Source organism: Phoenix dactylifera, chromosome 1 (genome assembly GCF_051530095.1).
Source record: "Phoenix dactylifera cultivar Ajwa chromosome 1, Ajwa_hap1_PhDact_Kaust_v1.1, whole genome shotgun sequence".
NCBI classification, from domain to species: Eukaryota; Viridiplantae; Streptophyta; class Magnoliopsida; order Arecales; family Arecaceae; genus Phoenix; species Phoenix dactylifera.
Window position 1 is genome coordinate 43,651,815 of NC_143190.1, and position 14,857 is coordinate 43,666,671.

The 14,857-nt window shown below is 36.2% G+C and overlaps 1 protein-coding gene across 4 annotated transcripts; it reads left to right on the plus strand.

Moving 5' to 3' along the window:
- The first annotated feature begins 1,265 nt into the window (after positions 1 to 1,265).
- On the plus strand, positions 1,266 to 12,602 carry LOC103713945 (glycosyltransferase BC10-like). 4 transcript variants are annotated; one of them, XM_008801005.6, is made up of 10 exons: positions 1,266 to 2,038; positions 2,143 to 2,259; positions 2,346 to 2,446; positions 5,354 to 5,425; positions 5,563 to 5,644; positions 5,757 to 5,837; positions 6,634 to 6,672; positions 8,312 to 8,377; positions 8,601 to 8,747; positions 11,821 to 12,602. In XM_008801005.6, exons 1-10 carry the CDS (start codon positions 1,766 to 1,768, stop codon positions 11,998 to 12,000), a joined length of 1,158 nt encoding a protein of 385 aa, XP_008799227.2. In that variant the 5' UTR covers positions 1,266 to 1,765; the 3' UTR covers positions 12,001 to 12,602. The 4 variants fall into 4 exon arrangements, 3 of the variants coding, with proteins under 3 accessions (XP_008799227.2, XP_088558466.2, XP_088558470.2); XR_015967735.2 differs by having other exon boundaries at positions 1,297 to 2,038; positions 8,601 to 10,754; positions 11,821 to 12,557; XM_088702340.2 differs by lacking the exon at positions 6,634 to 6,672 and having other exon boundaries at positions 1,297 to 2,038; positions 11,821 to 12,557.
- Positions 12,603 to 14,857: the final 2,255 nt, after the last annotated feature.

The window sequence follows — 14,857 nt, forward strand, 5'->3', positions numbered from 1 at the left end:
TTGACCTAAAAATATTTTGTAGCATAATTTTTATTTTTATATAAATGTTTAATTAATTTTTATTTTTAAAAATATTGTTTTTGAACTGGTGACCTGCCACGCTAGCTGGATCTGTGGTTTCGCAGCCGACCACACCTTCAGCATATCCAGCAAAGGGTCCCACCAATATTGCTTCCATGCCTAGCCGCGATGCCTGCCGCGTGGCCGGCGGTGGGTTACGTGGGTCTGGTCACCAAGACCACGGATATGGACCCAACTCCTGCTTCACCTTTCAAAGTCTGCATTGCCGCGTGACACCTTAACAATCTCCTTCAAAGTATTTGATATATTATTGTTATTATGGTCTGGAGAAGATATCTTAATTTTGACCACACGCCGCCTGTGAGGCATTGCGTCATGCCCACTCCTAAAGAATATATTGATGGTAACTAACATGTTTTCAAACTACTTATAAAATATTAGCAGGCCTACGTAGATGAATCTAGACAGTAGTATATGCTGCACTGTCATTATCATCATTACTATCGTAAGTATAACTAGCAGGATTAAAAGCAAGAAAATAATAAAGCGATAGGGGAGTATCCCCTTGGTGTGTCTAAAAAAGATCTTTAGAGTGTTGGGTAGCATAGACGGCAACCCAATCAATGGCTATGTTCGTATTTCGATACACATACACAGCCTGAAAGACGCTGCAGTCCTCCATCATCCAACGGATATTATAGAGCAGAGGATTTCCATCTCTCCTCTATCGTTTCTTTTTTATCCAGTCGATCATCGCCGCTGAGTCCTTCTCAAAAAAGGTACGCTCAGCCCTCAATACCCGTCTCGCGTAGGTGATATCTTTCCATATGTCCTAAGCTCCGCTCTTATGGTTGTCAATCTAGTGGCACTTTGTTTCTTAGCAGTAATCAACTTAGAATCATGACTCTTGATCACAAAATCAATACTTATTCTCTCTTCATCACCGAATGCACTACCATCAAAATTTACTTCGGCCGAGAGCGGGCCTTTCAAGAGACAAAAACAATCCTAGGCGGTCATCTCAAGAGCGTCCATTCCTAGACTGTCGTTACAGGGCTTACAGCAAGGAGTATCGCATGCTCGTGTTCCGACACGTGATAGGCAGCGTAACAGCCCACAAGGGCGGTGGACGTTGGAAGTGCCGCGGACGCAGCGATCCCATGTCAAAGACGCACAGACGGCCGTGATCGTGCGTTGGGCGGATGCTTAATAAATAAATTCTTTAATAAAAAACCAAAGATGACGTTATTAACTAGTAAAATAAATAAATTGCTTAACCAAGGGTTGCTGCTGAGTTACGCGGAGCCGAGGAAACCGCGTGGAACGCGCGAGAGGCGAGAAAAACAAGAGAGAGAAAGAAAGATCGAAGCATCGAGCAAGCAGAGAGAACCAGACCGGCGTCTCCGCCGCAGTCCCACGCACCAACCTATATAGTTTAAATCACCGCCAAACAAGAAGAAAGAAATACGGCGACAACGCCGACGGTACGCCAATACCAGCAATACCAGGTTGATTACCAGTAGTAACGGTATAAGAATTAAAGAAGAGTAGAAAGGGTTTATTTGGCGGCAAGGGAAGGCAACAGGGAGGCGTGGGGAGAAAGGGGAAGAAAGACAGAGAGAGAGAGAGACGTGACGTCAGGGGACGATGACGGCCAAGTGAATTAAATGACGTTGTTTCGATAAATGCGAAAGACGACTCCTCCTAATCGATTCTTTCTTTCTTCTTGGCCGTGACGGGGACGATGATGACGACGACGATGAAGAAGAGGCTGCCGCCGTCTTCGTCGCCGTCGATCCGGCAGCACTTCTGGCTGGGGCTGCAGCTGGTGCTGTCCCTCTCCGTCCTTGTCTGCGTCCTCGCCCTCTTCCGCCTCAATTCCCAATCCCAATCCTCTGCCGCCGCCTTCTCTTCCCTTCCATGGTCCTCCTCCTTCGCAGGGACTCCCAAGATCGCCTTCCTGTTCCTCGCTCGCTCCAATCTCCCCCTCGATTTCCTCTGGCACGCGTTCTTCCAGGTATCGTTGATCGACTCTCTCTCCCTTTCTCTTTCTCTCTCTTTCAATCCGTTTCCTTTTTTTTCTCCTTCGGTTTCAATGGATGATTGGCTGGTGTTCTGCAGAATGCCGAGGAGGGAAATTACTCCATTTACATCCATTCCGAGCCAGGTTTCGTCTTCGATGAGTCGACCACGAGATCCGCCATTTTCTGCGGCCGTCAGCTCAACGACAGCGTCAAGGTCTCTCTCCTCCTCCTTTCTTGATGAGTCTTTTTTCCTCTTTTTGCTCTTTTAACACGGGGGGCGTGTTTGGTGGTCTGGTGCAGGTGGCGTGGGGAGAGTCGAGTATGATTGAAGCTGAGCGCTTGTTGCTTGCAACCGCCCTCGAGGATCCTGCGAACCAACGCTTTGTTTTAATCTCCGACAGGTACTTTTATGTCCACCGTTCCTTGGTGCGCTAGTGCTATAATTATTCATGTTTCTTGCTATATCATGTTAAAATTCGAGTCTTTATTCTTTGTTGCAGACTGAAATAACAGGTTCGTATTCTTCTTTCAGGCTTAATTCTAAAAATTTAAACTTCTGCGTGAACTTTTGCCTTCCTCGAGCAGTTTGCTTGGGGCATGGTATTCCATATGATCATTCTGTTTCTTGTTCATATTTATAGAATCAATATTCGCATGTCAGGATATTGTGTAGCTGAATATTTGTGCAATAAGAAGGTGGGGATTACTTTCTTCTTCGCATGAAACAAGCAGGATGCTGTCTGCTTGTACTAGTAATATCCAGGAGATTGAATTATGGCTGAGCCGGTAACTGATTCATGGGTCAAGAAAGGCAATTGACAAAACATAGCCACCATTATTCTATTTCCAGTATCATCTCTTTAGATATAACTTGCAATTCAACCTCAGCTTTTGATTTAGGGAAACTCCTATTACTACTCTTTCAAGTTTAGTGAATCAGTTTATCACCTAGATTTCCAACCTCTTGTGCATAGCTTTAACGTCAATGCTTTGGTGAAGTAGAGAAGCTTAATTTTATTTTCTTGACATTTTTCTATGCCTATCCCAATGACTTGGTTTTCAATATTTCATTCTATCATTTGATATACCTGGCTAGATGAAAATAACAAATCCTTCCTTTGTAGGTAAGGTAGAAACTGGGCGGGACAAACCACAAGCCTTTTGTCATCTAACTTTACAAGAACATTGCGGTGGATGTGTGTTTGTGTGGTGTTCCAAGTTCTCCCTCAGATTTCGTCAACTTTATGATCAGTGACTGAGGTTGTGAGAGTTGCAAAGTATCACGTAAGCCAAGGAATACCCTGGCATGTATGCTGACTCATACACAGACAAACACCAGTCAAGTGCCAATAAGAGGGATTGGACCAATATTTTTTTGTGTTTTCTTTTAAAAACTTAGATTGTCAAAATCTGCAGGGATGCTACTTAGTTACACGACATATTGCCTTGTTAATTTTCTTTTTCCCATTAAGTATGTTAATTAATGTACAACTTATCCTAGAAACATGCAGTCTGCAATCAAAATGTTGCCCTTTCGTTCAAAGTAAGGTTGTTTTGCAAATGGTTTTATTGGTTTCCAATTGACTCTTTTTAAAAAGATTTGTTTCTCTTTTTCTCTTGATATTTGGTCCAATTGATGTTTGTTTTCTTTTCTTCTTCTTTTTTTAAACTGAAATGGTGCTTCTTTAGTTTCATGACTCAATTCATATTTATGATAGATGAGGCTTAATTTGTTGAAGAACTCCAGTAAAATTATGCTGATACTTTCATATAGCATGGGTAAAGTAGAAGACATCTCTAAGTATCCCCTAAGGGAGCTTAATTAACATTGCTTTGGTGATTCTTTGTGGAATCTCATATCACGAAGCATCAGTTCTTCACTTCTTTTTTTTTTTTGCTTTTCTTTTGAAGTAATATGGTGATCTATTGTTTTTATTGTGTCATTCCTTGTGTGAGATAAGTATTGAAGTTTTGACTAAAACCTATAATTTTAGTAATTTTGGTCTGTTAATTGCCGAAAATAATCTATTTCAGGCTTTCAGTCAGTTTCAACAGTTTTCCTAAGCTGTGTTGTTTCTGCTAAAAGCCTAAAATTGACTTATACAAGGCTAAAAGTCTAAACTGTAGGTTACATCCATCTATTTTTAGGTTCAGTTTGCTCACCAGTGATCAATTGACCTTTCAAGAAAAAATTTGTAAGATAAATAAATCTCAAAGTTTGCTAGTTTTGAGTGAGTGCAAAGTTGTTTGGCCGCAAGAAATATAAAGGAAGCAAACTTTTTTAAACCTTCTTATATTTTAGTGCCTTGATATTCTAGTGGATTGAAAAACAAGATGTTGTCCAGTCCTTTCCTAAGTCCAACTAACAATGTTTGATGGTGTCACCCCTATGATGGATACACTGGTCTATTTGGTTAAAGATTAAAGCCATATAATTGGATTTGAACATTAGCCTTTCACAAAGTATGTAATTATGCCAGCATACTGTGACTTCTTTTTAGAACATTGAAGGTGATGTTAAATTTTAATCATAGATATTATATAATGATTTGTTACGCTCAAGGTTTGCTGTACTAATCGATACCAATGCGTACCGTACCGGTACTAGATCGGTATGCAGTATAGAAGCCGTGCTGACACTCAGTATGCCGAATTAGGTACCATAATGGGCATATCAACACTATAATAGAATGGTACCATATAGGATTCGATACCGAGACGGCGAGCCTTAGTTTCACTACTTTATGTCATAAAAGTTAAAATGAAAGATCTTTGACACGTATAGAGCTTGCTATGGTTGAGGTTGTTTCTTTGGAAAATTGACTTGCAAATCAGTTGTGATTACCCCTATCCTCCTTAGGTTCTATCAGTGCCATCAAATAGACATAATAACAAAGGAACTTCTTTCCCAACTTAGGATCAGCTCATCAAGTAGGAAAAGGAGAAACAGAAGTTAAACTATCTAGGTACTGGAGATGTTCTTTTTGCCTCCTTGTTACCCTTGAATTTCTGATGAATCATTCTTGATTGGTTAATGCCATTTTTCTAAACTAATTATCTCAGATTCAGTTAAGTTAAATCATTCCAGAAATGATTCAATTATTATCATTCTTTGCATCATCTTTTCATATTTTTTGCATGTCAACCTTATAACCTTCCTAATAGTATTTCCCCCCCCCCCCCCCCCCCTTCTTGCCCAACCTTTTAGCCAACTACTGTGGTTTAATGTTCTTAAAGTTGGATACCTTGAAGCTTTGTAGTTAATACTTGTGGATTCAGTTGTTTGATTATGATATTATTTATTGCAGCTGTGTTCCTCTTTACAACTTCAGCTATATATATAGCTACTTGATGTCTTCTTCCAAAAGTTTCGTGGACAGGTAGTCAATGACAAAGGCTGAGCATAGTTTTATTATATTGAATTTTGTTTCTTATGATTCGGCAAGCTTTTAACATATGAAAAAATAGATGGTACCAAGCTTTATAAAATCTCTTAAGCTGTATTGCTTCCCTCCAGCTTTCTTGACAAAAAGGAAGGACGCTACAATCCCAAGATGTCTCCTGTGATTCCAAAAGACAAATGGAGAAAAGGATCCCAGGTTTTTCCTTTTTTTTTCATTTTTCTTATAATATATGCAGTCAAATATTATTTAGGTTTTTTCTTTCAACTATTAAATTGTGCTTCTAACTGCATTAGCTGTTGTATTTCAGTGGATAACCTTGGTTAGAAAACATGCCGAGGTTGTCATTGCTGACAATGTTATCTTTCCAGCATTCAAGAGATATTGCAAGGTAAGGCAGTGTTTAATAAACAAAGATAGTTCTTCTATGTGTGATACTGATTTTTTTGGATTTAATCGGATGTATTTTAGAAATTTGACCATAAATTAAATATCCACTATTCTTCTTCATTTGTTATGCATGCGATTATCATGGTATGATGCAACTAAGAATGACAACAAGATATTTATGCACGTCCATGGCCTCATCTCATTACTCCTTTTCGTTTCCACATGCATATAATGTACCTCATTACCAGACGTGTCAGATGTAAACAACCTTAAATTTGTCTTTTTGGAATAGAATCTTAAATGTGATTCAGATGACATGGAGGCAATCAAAGTTCAGGTTGCTTGTATTTTCCCTCTGAAACAGGTAGTCCAGCCAACATATATATAACCAAGCAATTAAATTCAACTAAGTATGTCAGTCAACCCCGAACTGAAAATAGCAATAAAATTGCCTCCCAAAATTGCAAGATAGAACTTATATATCTGCTGCTAGACGGTAATATGATGGATTAGAAAAAGCATTCTGCTACCTAGATATTGGCATTGATTGCCCTGGGGACTCAACCTCTCACTGATTTATAGAGGTTGTCTATGACGGGTTTGCTCACAAGACAAGAATGCCCTTCTATAGCCTAAACTCTATTCTACTCCTTTGCTCAGTCTTGTTGCAAATATGACACTATGGCACTTTCCGAACTTTTTGAATGAAAAGGTTTTGGTATGTACCATGTAATGCTTTGATATGATTATGAACCTCATTAGGATTATCTAAATCTTTCCTGCTTGCCCTTTTGCAGCGACAAACAGCACTAGACCCCGGGAGAAAACAAAATATTGTGAGTCACCTCTTTTTCTTGATTGTTGTAGTTGCCCCAAAAGGGCCTTTTGAGATACAAATATGGTTCTTGGTTGTTTTTAGCTGTAGATATATGGTATTCCATTCATATAATTATGTTTTGGAAAAACTTTTTTGGTTTTCATTGTATATGATAATACTATGAAATTCCTTCTAGCTTTAATATATTGACATCTTTCTTAATTTTATTATGAGAAACGACTAGGATTTTTGGAGTGCATAATGAATTCATCTGTTGCATGCTGTAAAATCATAAGAATCAAAAGTACAAGATGTACTTTCTTAATGATGCGGCATCTGTGCTGATGAGACTTATAGGGTCAGGTTTATATGAAATATTCCTGATCAAGATGATGATAAAAGTATGATTTTGTTGTGTCCAAGTAAAATGATTAATTTGCATGGATCTGAATGCTAGTTTGGTAAGCTTATCTGACAATTTAGATCCTAAAATGCCATATGGCTTAAGCTGCATATGGAGTTTTTTTTTTCCTGTTTCAAGATCATGCTTTTAACTTTTTTTCTTAATTCAAAATATCAAGTTTTGATATTTGAGTTTTTTCGGCAGATGTTTGGCTTGTAACAGAACGAATTTTAAATAAATTATTAAGGTGATAGGGAGGGAATGATATGAAACTGGACAATTCTACTCAGATTATAACTTTCCAAGCTCATGGTTCAGACATTTTGTGATTCACAATTACACAATGAACACCTGGTTGTATAAATCCAGAATTTGGAATTTAAGAAACCATGTAGAATGACGAAATTCCTAGTACATCGGTCCACACCCTCTTGAACTTATTCCAGCAGGAAAATCATTCTATTTGCATGTGGATTTACTTGTTGAATTTTACATAATTGTTGAATTTACACATGATATTTTCCTCGAATTACTAGAAATAAGAATACTTGCTTCGACCTCTCTGATTCGAAAATTTTGTCTTGCTTGGTATCATAGTAAAAGCCAGGATGGGTTAAGAAAACTTTTATAAGAATAAACTGATCAGGAAGAGGGGAGGGGTGTCGAAGAGGTACGTAAGTAACAAAGGTATGATGATGACTGGAAAAGAAGTGGTAAGCATTCTAGGTGAGCCAAGATGATGCCTAGGATGACATAGGTATCATAAGAAGCCACAACCTGGCATTCTGGTGATGCACTTGTGCTTGATGGTGTCAGATATCACACTTGCTGATAAAGTTTGTATTGATTGGAATTATGTCTTGCCCAGCTTATAATTTTCTTTCTTAAATTTTAGTATGCCTTTGGAAGAAATTCATGCTAGCGCGAACTGGCAAGCCTAAAAGCATTCTCCAAGAAGTTTCTGAAGTTCTTTGTGTCATAATGAGGCTTTCTAGTTGTGAACATCTGCTCTATGGTATCACAGATCATATTTTCTGATAAAACTTAATATTGGTTGGAAAATTTTATCTTGCCTAGTTTATAATTTTCATTTTGGATTTTAGTATGTCCACTCTGAGAAATGGCTTAAATCCTTTTCCTTGATTATTTTATATATTGAACTCTATTTTTCTGTACTAAACTTCTAGTGTCTTGAGGGGCTGATTGTCTTGTTCTTTTTGATTCATCTTTGACAAGCTTGTTTATTTGTGTGCAGAAAGCAGCTGCCCAGAAGCAACATGATTGTATTCCAGATGAACACTATGTGCAGACATTACTATCTGTAAGCTTTTATATTTCATTTTTCATTTATTTAGTAAGAAACTCCTTGTTTTTTATTAATTACATTTGCATTTTGTTGTTACATCTCATGATTATAATTTGTAATCACTGATACTGGATATTAGATGGTCTATGGTACATAAATAGCACAAATATTTATATTAACAGAAAAAGGTTCTTTCTTTTATTTCTTTACTAAAGATCCTTCTTTTGTTTTTTCCTAGATGAGTGGGCTTGAAGATGAACTAGAGCGAAGAACCTTGACTTATACTTCATGGAATCAATCTTCAAACGATAAGGAAAAACAAAATTGGCATCCTATGACGTTTGAATATGCTGTTGCGAGCCCTCAGCACATAAAGAAGATAAGGGTAAATACCATTTTCGATGGCTGTTGAATTGCTTGTGACATAATTCATCTTTGTCGTTTGTGTATATATGTTTTACCATAACTGTATCAATGTCTTTTTTCATTAGTTGGTGCATATTTTAGTCTAAAATGTGTATCTTTATGCTTTGTAAGCTACAACGTTCGTTGAACCGATACTGGGATCCATACCAGTTCGGCACCGAACCGACACCGGTTCGGTGCGGAACCGAACCGGTAGGGCATGCTAGTTCACGGACCGGCATACCCTAATTTTTATTTTTTTGCAGTTTTCAAAAAATTTAATTGGTAATCACTCTTTTCGAACTTTTTCTATAAATTTAAGTCTATTGTGATGTTGTCTTGATATTTCTATGATCCCGGTTTAATCTAGATGATGCATCTTATTGCTTTAAAATGATACAAATCATAAAATAAACAACATAAAATATTCTCAATTCAAGTAGTGACATGAAAAATATAAAATAATACAATCAATTATATATATATTTAAAGTACAACATATATGTCGATATCTAAAATCGGGTCGAGTGGCAATAACTCTCGTAGATATCTAGATCATAAGCATAGTCAGAAGGCACATCAACCCACCGCTTTAACCAAGCGGCATTATAGTCTTGTACATTCATCCCATAAGGAACGTGCGCTGGGTTATAAGCACTCTCGGATCTCTTGCTGAAGCTCTAGCTCCGAAATGTGCCCTCTGGCTGATTATACGGCTATGAAGGGGCCCATTCGAATAATGCCACAACACCGCACCGATTGCGGCCAGTTCTGGCCGGTTTCAGTCCAAAAAGGATCGGTTTCAACTGGTCCCATTGCGGTTCCGGCCCATATGGGCGGGGACCGTTTTTTATTAGCGAACCGACCTGGTTTCGGTACTGCATAAACAGGCTGGAACCGTTTTCTATTAGCGAGCCGACCTAGTTTCGGTACTGCCTGAACCGGGTGGTTCGGCCCGGTTCGGCTGACCTTGGTAAGCTATGGTGATGCCTTCTTATGGCATATTTCTGCATAATTTGCAATATATGTTCTAACATGTTTACATCAATGTCTTATATAGTAAAATTTATGAATATCTTAGAAAAATTCATGCAATTGTAAATTTGTAAATAGTGTTTTATATTTATAGTTTTGTTTTGATGATGGATTTACTGGAGCATAAACGACTACGGAAAAATCACATGTACAAAATATTGGTATCAAAACTTAAATCTAATAGATGGTTGTATAAGATGAAAGCGGATAGAAGATGGTTGCTGGTTTGCTCGTATTTTTATACTTTATGAATGTTAATGATCAGCTAAATTTTAGCCATGATCATCATAGTGCAATAAGACTTTCAATGACCATGATATTTCTCTCCATTTGAGACAGTCATAGCTGGCATCACATATAAGATATTGTTACCATGCTGCATGCTGATTTAATTGTTTCATTCTTTGGACTCATACTTTTTAATTGCTCGTGGGAACTAACCAAATATGGCTTTTTGTGTAAAACTGCAGATACCAATTTCATTCATATTAATATAGGCCCTAAGAATGTATTTGTTACATATCATATGTGATGACAGGCAGAATCTTTGTCTTTCTGTTGTTTGTACCAAACATCATGCCTTAGATTGCCAGCCTAACCTTGTTTATAACTTTATATGGTGTTGGCTTAATGAATCCAAGGATGATTCAATAAAGCTTGAAAATTGATAACCTCTACTTTTTTTGACTTTAGTGCCGGAGTTTTGACTAATCATACTTTGGCATGTGGCCTTTGCATTAATCTTCATCGACTGGTTCGCAAGAAGGGAAATCTTTCCTTTCACTTAAGCAATTTAAGCTAATGCTATGTGGGAGTGACCCTCCATAACTTCCCTTGACGGGTAAGAGAGTAGTAAGAGGGAAAATGCAAGGAGTAGGAAACTGCATTTATCTTTTGAGACATCAATGATTAGTCCAGAGGCCACATTCCAACAGGATCGCAAACTTCACCGGTAAGTTAGAAAAACCCTGAAATCTCTATTTTTTCCATTTTAAAGTTTAAAAAGATATTAAATTAGAGAGAAAATAGACTTATAGTCCTCAAGAAGACAATGAGCTAAAGTAGATCAAATGAAAGAAAATAAAGGGGGAAAAACCTTCCTTAGCAAAAAGATACTAAAAACGAGGTTCAATTCTGCATGCAGAAAACTTTCGACTGAGAATAGAAACATATGCAGAAAACAGTGTATACAGTGTGCATTGCCCCTCTCCACATCAAGACTTTGCTTGAAAATACCATGGTTTCTTCTTCTGACGTCTTCCCCATCCCCAAAACATTGTTAGATATGATCTTATAAATCCTCATAATCTTCTTTGTTGTGACAGCTTCCTTGAAACATATTAAATATGATCTTGTAGATGGTCATAATTTTAGATTCAAAAGACTCAAAACTATGTGGGTTTTTTGGAAAAGTTGAGAGGCATCGTCCTAAATTGGTTTCCTCAAAACATGCTAACTCCAGCATGCTCTCCCATACTTCTTGTTCAAAGTAGTGAAGAGGTAGGTGATGAAGCTCCTTGTTCTTGACTGAGCTTATTTTTTCCACCTTTATGTCTCACACAGCAAGGATTTTTGGTTTTAAACTTTCCATGCAACGGTAATTCAAACAAGGATTTTGACATTACTAGGAATCAGTGAAGTTGGTTCCTTTCATCGAAGTACCTTAAAGGAGTGGTGCAAATATTTCAATGATCAATATGGCCATATCTGAGGGTGTTTTTAGCTCTCTGTTATGACCATGGATGAGCTTGATTGGGAGGCTAATCGATGAAATATTTGTGTTCAGTATGTATCAAGTATGTACATGAAGTGAACATGCTTCTTATTCTTGATTTTTTTTTTGTTTTTTTTGTTGACTTCATCTCTGTCGCAATTGTTCAGCTATTATCCATGTACTTTTTTATTATTTTCACCGCAATTGTTCAGACTGTATCTTTATACTCATACAAATCTATGGTTACTCCGATTAAGTTTTGGAGGATCACTCTTCACTGATTCTTTGCTTCACAATTTTGCAGGATATCAACCATGTATACTACGAGACAGAATACCGAATAGAATGGTGCGAGTGCAATGCTACATTTGTTCCATGTTTCTTGTTTGCAAGGAAATTCTCGCGGGGTGCTGCCGTGCGCCTTCTGAATGACGGATTAGTTGGGCCTTTTGATGCTTCTACTTTGTTATTTAATTCATCATGACCATAATCTCTCTCTTCCATATATCTAATTCTATACAGCAAGTAGCATGGCACTCACCCAGCTGGGCCATCTCAACCTTTGCAACTTAAACTTACATGACACTAACATCGCAGCAGCAAAAGTAGGGATGACCTACAATTGCCAAATAATCTACATCCATCAAAGTGGCAACACATTCCGCTATACAGGCAGGGGATAGCAAGAAACGTGCAGTCTGAACAGTTGGGTGCAAAATCTAAAACAGTTATTTATCAATCAGAGCTGTTCTTGGACAAGATGATGCGGGACAACACGGTATACAACATTTATAGTGTAACATGGCAGAAGTAAAACCACCACTCGGATTTATTGTATTACTAGATTATGAAGAGAGGATTTGTGGCTACCTACCTACCAAGCTGTTAGGACAAGGACTGCTGTATGAGTTCAATCATTGCTGCCGCTAGTCATTTTTTTTTTCTTCTTCAGCTAGTTGATCATGCTTCAAGGCAAACAGCTTGATGTTTAACATTGCATTTGCTGTTACTTATTTTCCTAATATCTTGGTTTTGAGACTATACCTCTGGTGGTAAATGGGCACAAACTGATTGATCGGCTTTAAATTCTTGACTTTAGTTTCCTAACTATGCTGCGTCTCTTAGTATATGAAATGGGGCTGACCTAATGAGGCAGCTCTGCCACTTCCCAAGTTTGAAGGATATTAAAAATTTCTATGAGCAGAACGTGGTTGTTGGTCTCGGTGGACCTTGAGCCTGTATACTTAAATTCTATTTGTTAACGAGTATAGGATAGTTATTTGGACTGCACATCTATTGGTAAATTATCATTGTTGGCAATTTTCCACTTCTATTGGTAACGAGTATAGGCGGCTCTGTTTTCTGTTTGAATGACCAGGTCAGGACTAAAATCTTTCACTAATGCAAATGTTTTGAGTTATGAAGTTCCGAAAGGTCCAATCAGAAGCAGGCATCTTTTTTTTTTTTTTGAGAAAACCTGAAAGGCCAAAAATGATTAAAACGGCATTTTTATCAAACCTGTTTTAATTTTATTTAGGTTTATTTAAGTTGTATTGATTTTTTTTTTTGCTGGGTCCAACAAGCTTTTCCTTGTAATGGAAGTTGGATTCCTTTTCAGGTTTATTTGGTTACTTGTGACTTCATTTATCTACAGTGACACTTGCAGTTTCAAGTGAAATGCTGCAATTCTATATTATTGTTATTATTTTGTCGATTTGATAATTGACAGACTAGGCCACCTGGCCAATTCTATTATCTATTTGATTTGTCTATTATATGAATTGTTATTTTTTAATAATGATGCCTGCATCTGACAACTGCAAAAATGATTGTTTAATGCTAAAATAGATCCTGCAACATGTTAAAGTTGACACAACTAAGCTGAGCCTGAGGCGCTTATAATGTAAAAAGGGGCTATCTAGTCCTCTCATCTCCCAGATCAATAATGAAAAATCTAAATCAAAATTCATATTGTTAATCATGATCATATTATTATGATTATTTAGAATAAAAAATTATATATTTTGATGGTCTTTAGCCCTTTATCATATGAATGTAAAAGTTAATAATATTTATTATGCTAGTATGCTAAAATTTATGATAGAGCCTTTAAATTTAGAACCTATCTAATTAATCATAATCTATATATGTAAAAATATATATAGATTGACAATCATTATTTAATGCTTAAAATTATTTTATATTATTTTAATCATTCATTGTTATATTTACGTGATGTATAACCTAGAAACCATCAAAATATGTGATTTTTAATTTATATTATTTTAAGCAATAATTAAATTGTAAAAAAGAATTATACTTTATAGAGTCCAAAATATATAATATATATTTTTGGTATGAATACAAATTAAGTTTGATTGGTAAGTTTTGAAGCTTCCGGAATAATAAGCTAATTTGAAACTATTGAAAATGAACTAACTATAGATCAAATTGATTGGGAATGATTCGATGGAGAGCTAAATTTGATTCAAAATGGGTTGAGTAATTCACGTTTGATGTGTTGAGTGCGTACTTGGATGCAATTTAGGTTAGTTCAAGTAAGGATATCAACTAAAGCTAGCCAATTAACAAAATATTCTCTCATAACTTAATTCACCTGATTAAATAATTTAACTAATTAAATTGAACGATTTCTAATTCAAAACTTTAGCTATATCTTATCATAACTTAAATTACATGATTGAATAATTTAACTAATTAAACTCGAACCATTCCTAATTAAAACTTTAAACTAAACATAGATTTTGTCGGATTGATTAGATTATAATCATTTGTTCCTTTATTTTTGATTTTTTATATTTTTATTTAATTTTCTTAAACACATCATATTTGTTGATTTCATTGCTCTTTTAGTTAGTCTAGAATTTTTATAACTATAATATTGCGCTTTACCACATCTCAAATGATAGTATAAAATTAATTTTTTATTTTAAAAATGTTTTTTAATTTTTAAATAAAATTAATTTTTAACAACCAGTAAAGTTAGTATTATTGTAGTTCTTATATATCAATTATTCAATCTTTTATTTCTAAATTTTCTCTCACATCACAGGAACATTTTACTAGTATACAATAAAGGGCTAGATGTCAATAGTAAGTTAATTTCTAACTCAAGTATTCTTAAGATAAGAATGCCCAAGTGAATATAACATGACAGGAAGGGTATAGTGTGTGAACATTATGCTTGCTCTCTAGCAACATGTTTTTTATAAATTTTGGAGATTTTCACTTTTGTCATTTTTCAGACAAAAATTATTTCAGCGAGAGGATTTTTAAGAGCAGTAAAAGAATTATATATAAGAAAACTTGACAGCTTCAGT

Bases quoted from the DNA above. Each gene is read 5' to 3' on its own strand.
- LOC103713945 (XM_008801005.6), top strand. From the start codon at position 1,766: ATGATGACGACGACGATGAAGAAGAGGCTGCCGCCGTCTTCGTCGCCG. The intron at 2,039-2,142 runs GTATCGTTGATC...GGTGTTCTGCAG, and splicing joins TCTGGCACGCGTTCTTCCAG to AATGCCGAGGAGGGAAATTA. The intron at 8,748-11,820 runs GTAAATACCATT...ACAATTTTGCAG, and splicing joins AGCACATAAAGAAGATAAGG to GATATCAACCATGTATACTA.